The sequence below is a fragment of the Dama dama genome, chromosome X (genome assembly GCF_033118175.1).
Source record: "Dama dama isolate Ldn47 chromosome X, ASM3311817v1, whole genome shotgun sequence".
Classification (NCBI taxonomy): Eukaryota; Metazoa; Chordata; class Mammalia; order Artiodactyla; family Cervidae; genus Dama; species Dama dama.
Window position 1 is genome coordinate 39,491,738 of NC_083714.1, and position 7,187 is coordinate 39,498,924.

A 7,187-nucleotide genomic window follows, 5' to 3' on the forward strand; every position below is an offset into this window, starting at 1 on the left:
TTCAGATTCTTTTTCATTATAGGTTATTACATGATACTGAGTATAGTTCCCTGTGTTACACAGTAGGTTCTTGTATCTTACCTATTTTATATATAATAGTATGTTAGGATCTGGTGTTTAAATCATAACATTTCATGCTCACAATTGTTCTGTAGGTGAGTATTACTATCTGCCCTTTAATAAGAAGAAATCAAGGTTGACAGTGGTCAAATGACTTGCCCTGAGTTACACAGCTAAGAGATGGAAACAGGATTTGAATCTATATCTTCCTGGCTCCAAAATCGATATTCTTTCCCACCCCCATAGTAACTGTCTTAATTCCAGATTATACTCTACTTCCTGTTTCCTTTATTCAAGCCACTAGTGCTCTATCTAGACAATCACTGAATATTCCTGTTGAAAAATGAAGTACTAGGGACTTCCTTGGTGGTCCAGTGGTTAGGACTCTGCACTTCCATTGCCGGGGGTTCAGTTTCGATCTCTGGTTAGGGAACTAAGATTCCACAAGCATGTGGCAATAAAATAGAGAAAGAAAAGAGAAATAAAGTACTAGGTGATGTTGCCATAATTGGATTACCCTCATGAATGTCTTACGTGAGAGTGTTTTGTGTGTGAGAGAAAGACATACTGACTTGATCATTAAATCATGAAAACAAAGAGAATTATATCTGCACTTATGGAAGAGATCACTGATATAAAGGCACAGAACATGCAGCAATCTCTTCTACAACAAAACTAGAGTAAAAGCTATTCTACTTTACCCCCAAAATTCTTCCTTAATTGGAGTTTTTCTTAATCTTCTGTGCCTTAGTTTCCTCAACTTAAACAGTGGAGATAACAATCACACCTAACTTATAAGGTTTGGTGAAAGATTGAGTTAATACATGGAAAGCATTTAAAACAGTACCTGGTAGAGACAAATGCTCAGTGAAAATGTTTTCTCCCATTATGGGGTATTTTTTATGGGAAATGCAAATATGGGAAAGTATTTTTGTCACAGATGTATTCAGATAATGCAAAGGCATATTCTTGGGTTATCCTTTGATGAAAATAACTCTTAGCTAACCTATTATACCCTTCAATTTCATGTTTTATCTGCCACCAACACTGAAAAATACTCTGAACACCTGCTCAGCCCCAAAGGTGACATATTTGAATCTCCATAGGTTAGAGATGGGAAGATTTACATTATCAATACCCTAACTTTCACCATCAACATGTACCATTTAATAAAGTGTTAATCAGTGTGTTAATAGATTTAAAGCACAAAATGACAAAAAAAAATTTCCTTTTTTCCTCCCCCAAGAAGAGCTAAAACAAAGTGGTGTGTATTTCTCTAAATTTAGAGATAACCATGTGTTTATCACTTTGGTTAATGAGAACCACTCATTCCCCAGCATTCATGGTAATCAGAGTTGTACCATGTTTGGCTTTGGCCAACACCTCCTATTTTACCTTTTCCTTATTTCACTTAGACTGGATTGAAATTGGATTGTGTTTTCTGAGAGCGGAGTGTGACAGTAAATCTTTGACCCATGATTAAAACTTCTTTTAATGATACAAATGCATGGCTGTATATGCATATGAAGCCTGTGACTGCGTTTTGTCTTTAATGGAGTATGTCCACTGATGTTTTTCAGCAAATGAAGGATGATGAAGCAGTTCGATTCACAGCAGGACATCAAAAACAAATGAAACATCCTGGAGAGCCCAAGGGCCACTCATCATCTAAGAGAAGGCGAAGTATGTCACCATGGCTAAGCAATCAAAGAGGGGGGAACTCTATCTCTAGGGTTTAGTCATGTCAAAAGAAGCTTATAGTTATGTCCTTGAAGGATGGACAGATATGAGCATATTTGCAAGTAGAGGGGCAAGGCACTAGTTAGGTCCAATCGTTTGGAGTTGCAGCAAGAGTTAATAAAGCAGGTTCCTGAGGCAGAAGGAGATGAAGGGTCAAATAAGAGGACAGATCGGCTCACATTCTTCCTGTGTTCACATTTGTTCATGCTCTAACTAAGTGCAGTCTGGCTCCTTCTTATGGTACTCCAATGAAACAGTGTCAAAGTCACCAGTGTCTGCTACACTTTGGCATCAAGTTCTCAGCAGCATGTGATACAGTTGTTCAGTCCCTCTTCCATGGAAAATTTTTAGTGTCCCCAGACACCACATTCTCCCAGATTCCTTGCCCTTTTATTAGTGACTTATTTTTTTCCTTCCTTTTCTGTCTTCTTTCCCACCTCTAAGTACTGCAGAGACCCAGAGCTGAATATTGGGCTCCTTTCTCTTCAATCCACCATCTCTGTAGATGATCCCATGCAGTCTTACAGCTTTAAATATGATTCACACTACAAAAATTCTTACCTTTATTCCCCTAGATTACAACTTGCTCCTGAACTTCAGACTCATATACAACTGCCTACATGGTATTTCCATTGAGTATCTATTAATACTAGATATCTAAAATTCAACTGGTTCTACATGTTTGATCTTCTGACTTTTTCCCTCTCCAAAAATGCTCTACTTTTAGCCTTCTGTATCTCAGCTAATAATACCATCCATCAGGTGTAATGTACATAAATGTGTAACAACCTGTTATCCACAGGTGTAGGGGGCATGGAAGGGTTTAGAAGTCCTAGTATTTAAAGTTTTCAGATATCCGCAGTATAAGTAGTCCCACCATGGCCTAGGTCAGACTACCATTGTGAGGTCACTGAACTAGAATCAAGAAAGGCTGGCCACACTCCATTCTTGTGAGCAATTGCTTAATACCTGCACACACTAGGTCTATCCAGTAGTTCAGATTAAAACATTCATATTCACTTGAGATTCTTATTCTTTTATTATTCTTTCACTTATATCCCTTAGCAAGTTCACCAATTTGATACTAAGTATAAATCTCACATCCCACCATTACTCTCCATTCCTCTGATCTATGCTGCCATTGTGTCACCAAGATACTCCAATAGCTTATTTTTCTACTTTCCAGCCTTCTCATCTAACTCATTTTCTGACCTGCAGCCAGAGTGATCATATCAACACAGAAATCAGATCACACCACATCCATGCTGAAAATGCCTCATTACCTTTCCTTGGTACTCAGAGCACAATATGAGCTCCTGACTCTGGTCCACCAGCTCTGCACAACCTGGCACATCCTCTCCTAACACGTGTCCTCGGCATGGGCACAGGCCGGCTCTCTTTCCCCCTCCAGCCTCTGCCCAAAGGACACCTGCTCAGAAGGATCTTTCTGACCTCGTGATCCACTGGGGCTCGCCCTCCTGCTCTCTGTCCCCTCCTTGAGTACTTCTCCCTGAACACGAATTTGAACTGTAATTATTATTTTGTTGAATCATAGCACACTTCCTGCCTGGCCTCCCCATGAGCATGGACATTCCATAAGGGCAGGGATTGTTTCTCTATGTGCTGTTGGAGGCCGCCCCCTAGCTCCTGGCACAGTGCCCAGCACAGAGGATGATGAGTCAATGGAGGAGAGGTGTCAGACCTGGAGTAAAAAGAAATTCACTTTTCTGAGACAGAAAATATGGATAAGGAGGATTATATACTGGCAGGGATTTGAGGTGATAGACTGTGGATATCAGACATCTTGACATAGAGTGAGACTTTCAGCTTTTCAACTCATAAAGAGCATTGAGGAGACATTAAATCATGAGTGCCAGGGCTCTATGAATGTTTGCATAATAGTTGAACTGTTCAGATACATTACTGTATGTATTGAGAGTGTCAAGAGAGAAAAAGTATTCTATTGTATGCTCCTTGCTCAGTCCTATTTGTGGGATCTATTTCCACTTGGAACATCCTCTTGCTTTATGAAATAATTTCTTCAAAACTGCAGTGCACAAGGATGTCCCTGTGAGGGTGGTAAGATGCATCTAACTCACAGCTCAATCTCTTAATTTGGTTTCCAGTTGCTACTGTCACTCACGATGTTCATGAGAAGAAGATGGAAAATAGTCAAACTCCACCTGGGGGCTTCTTTTCAAAATCTGTTTCACCGGGGCTTATGAATATGGCAGGAGATGGTATCCCACTCAACCAAGTGGATTCCCTGTCTGATGATTTCACTCGTCTCAAGAAAGATGGGCCGATTCACAAACCTGGGGATAATGCACTCATAGGAGGAACCAAGAACTGCAGTGTCTCTGCAGGTGACTCCAAAGCCACAGCAGTGTCTTCAAAGGGAGCTGTGCCAAATAAATCACAGATGAGTCCTGTTATGGCACAGAAAATTAATGATGATATAAAATATCAATTAATGAAAGAAGTTCGGAAGTTTGGACGAAGTAAGTAGTGAAAGAATATCTATTAATAAAACCATGGGAAGTTGCTTGATTTAGAGTAAACTGAACTTATCTCTTGAACTCATCCTTTGATTGAGTTGGGTTTTTACATAATTTACAATAGTTTGTCTAAAAATTCCTAATGCCCCTCTTATTTTTTTTTTTGTTTTGCATGGTTAATGTTTATAGTAGTTTCCTTAGTAGAGATGTACAGGTGTTATAATTCGTCATTGGAAAGGCATGTGTAACACTGTGAAATAGTGTAACATTGTAGCCCATGAAGAATGGTTGCTGAAGTGGTAGATGCACTATTCTCATCTCTTTAGAAATACTTATTTTTTTAATATCTTCAGATTTTGAAAGAATTTTCACTTTGCTTGAAGAAGTACAAGGACCTCTTGCAGTCAAGAAACAATTTGTTGAATTTACCATGAAGGAAGCTGCAAGGTGAGTATAAAAAAGAACTCCTCGGCTTTTGTAATGCAGTTCTGCCCAATGCTGAACAGGGGCAGGAGCAGGCCTTTGTTTATGCCAAAACCTGGCCATCAATTATAGCTTATGCTCTTTCCATAGGCATTCAGTTCAGTTCAGTCGCTCAGTCATGTCCGACTCTTTGCGACACCATGAATCACAGCACGCCAGGCCTCCCTGTCCATCACCAACTCCCGGAGTTTACTGAAACTCATGCCCATTGAGTCGGTGACGCCATCCAGCCATCTCATCCTCTGTTGTCCCCTTCTCCTCCTGCCCCCAATCCCTCCCAGCATCAGGGTCTTTTCCAATGAGTCAACTTTTCACATGAGGTGGCCAAAGTATTGCAGTTTCAGCTTCAGCACCAGTCCTTCCAATTAACACCCATGATTGATCTCCTTTAGGATGGACTGGTTGGATCTCCTTGCAGTCCAAGGGACTCTCAAGAGTGTTCTCCAACACCATAGCTCAAAAGCATCTATTTTTTGGTGCTCAGCTTTCTTTAAGTCCAACTCTCACATCCATACATGACCACTGGAAAAACCATAGCCTTGATTAGATGGACCTTTGTTGGCAAAGTAATGTCTCTCCTTTTAATATGCTATCTAGGTTGGCCATAACTTTCCTTCCAAGGAGTAAACATCTTTTAATTTCATGGCTGCAGTCACCATCCGCAGTGATTTTGGAGCCCCCAAAAATAAAGTCTGACACTGTTTCTACTGTCTCTCCATCTATTTTCTATGAGGTGATGGGACCAGATGTCATGATCTTAGTTTTCTGAATGTTAAGCTTTAAGCCACCTTTTTCACTCTCCTCTTTCACTTTCATCAAGAGGCTTTTCAGTTCCTCTTCACTCTCTGCTATAAGGGTGGTGTCATCTGCATATCTGAGGTTATTGATATTTCTCCCAGAAATCTTGATTCCAGCTTGTGCTTCTTCCAGTCCAGTGTTTCTCATGATGTACTCTGCATATAAGTTAAATAAGCAGGGTGACAATATACAGCCTTGATGTACTCCTTTTCCTATTTGGAACCAGTCTGTTGTTCCATGTCCAGTTCTAACTGTTGCTTCCTGACCTGCATACAGGTTTCTCAAGAGGCAGGTCAGGTGGTCTGGTATTCCCATCTCTTTCAGAATTTTCCACAGTTTATTGTGATCCACACAGTCAAAGGCTTTAGCATAGTCAATAAAGCAGAAATAGATGTTTTTCTGGAACTCTCTTGCTTTTTTGATGATCCAGCGGATGTTGGCAATTTGATCTCTGGTTCCTCTGCCTTTTCTAAAACCAGCTTGAACATCTGTAAGTTCTTGGTTCACGTATTGCTGAAGCCTGGCTTGGAGAATTTTAAGCATTACTTTACTAGCGTGTGAGATGAGTGCAATTGTGCGGTAGTTTGAGCATTCTTTGGGATTGCCTTTCTTAGGGACTGGAATGAAAACTGACCTTTTCCAGTCCTGTGGCCACTGCTGAGTTTTCCAAATTTCCTGACATATTGAATGCAGCACTTTCACAGCATCATCTTTCAGGATTTGAAATGAATATTATTTTAGTCTAACTCATCCACAGAGCCTTCTAAACTCACTATAGTCTGGGGTGTGCCTGGGCCCTTGATTGCCTCTCTTGGTATTTTCCTAGACTGTATCTTTCCATTAGGATATGTTTTCTGTTCCCATGTTAGATTGTAAGCTCTATTTTCTATCTATTACTGTGCCTTATACATCATAGACGCTTAAATATCTTCTGGTTAATTCAATGACTGTTTATTTTCAGGTTTAAAAGAGTAGTCTTAATTCAGCAACTTGAAAAGGTCCTGGAAAAAGTTGAATCCAACCACCTGAGCAAAAAAAGTTAATCACAAGAAAAATAGATAACCGTGTTTTTGCAAAGAACAATGAGAAGCAAGTACACATTTTCTATGCTGCATGGTGGGATGAGATGCTGCTGAAGCTTCTTAAAATATTGTTGTCAAGAAAATTGCCCTCCTAGAGGCTAAGAAAGAAAGCAGTGGAGCCTTTCAATTTTATGGTTCTCTGTCAGTAAAAGCTGGGCTATTGCCCTAAGAATTTCTAGTGAAAGTATAGCTTGTTGTCTGTCTGTGTTCTCCTACCTGAGGAAGGGAATGTTATTAACACATTAAGCTAAATGCACAGTCCTGGGAGCAGGGCCAATGGTTATAGCTGGTATTCATAACTGCTCCCTTTCACTACTCATTTCTTATTCCTTTTGCCCGGAGGCAGCCCTACAGTTGGTCATGGTTCTTTGCCTTGTAGGATGATTAAATATTAATTGTTGAAGGGTCTGGGCTAGATGTCCTGCCTTCGATGGGTTATCATTTTCCACAAACTTTAATCAGAAGACGTGAGAGTAGTCAGCTCTTTAGCAATGTTGGGTATACTCCTCTTTAGCCCCTTGTATAG

General features: G+C 40.2%; 1 protein-coding gene across 1 annotated transcript; it reads left to right on the forward strand.

Moving 5' to 3' along the window:
* The first annotated feature begins 1,619 nt into the window (after positions 1-1,619).
* LOC133052619 (integrator complex subunit 6-like) lies at positions 1,620-6,622 on the forward strand. The gene is made up of 4 exons (XM_061137544.1): positions 1,620-1,743; positions 3,927-4,301; positions 4,652-4,745; positions 6,541-6,622. Exons 1-4 carry the CDS (start codon positions 1,620-1,622, stop codon positions 6,620-6,622), a joined length of 675 nt encoding a protein of 224 aa, XP_060993527.1.
* Positions 6,623-7,187: the final 565 nt, after the last annotated feature.

What these genes read in the sequence shown, in the direction of transcription:
- LOC133052619 (XM_061137544.1), top strand. Translation starts at nt 1,620, where the DNA reads ATGTCCACTGATGTTTTTCAGCAAATGAAGGATGATGAAGCAGTTCGA. An exon ending in AGTTCGGAAGTTTGGACGAA is followed by an intron (nt 4,302 to 4,651) that starts GTAAGTAGTGAA and finishes TAATATCTTCAG; the next exon opens with ATTTTGAAAGAATTTTCACT. An exon ending in ACCATGAAGGAAGCTGCAAG is followed by an intron (nt 4,746 to 6,540) that starts GTGAGTATAAAA and finishes GTTTATTTTCAG; the next exon opens with GTTTAAAAGAGTAGTCTTAA.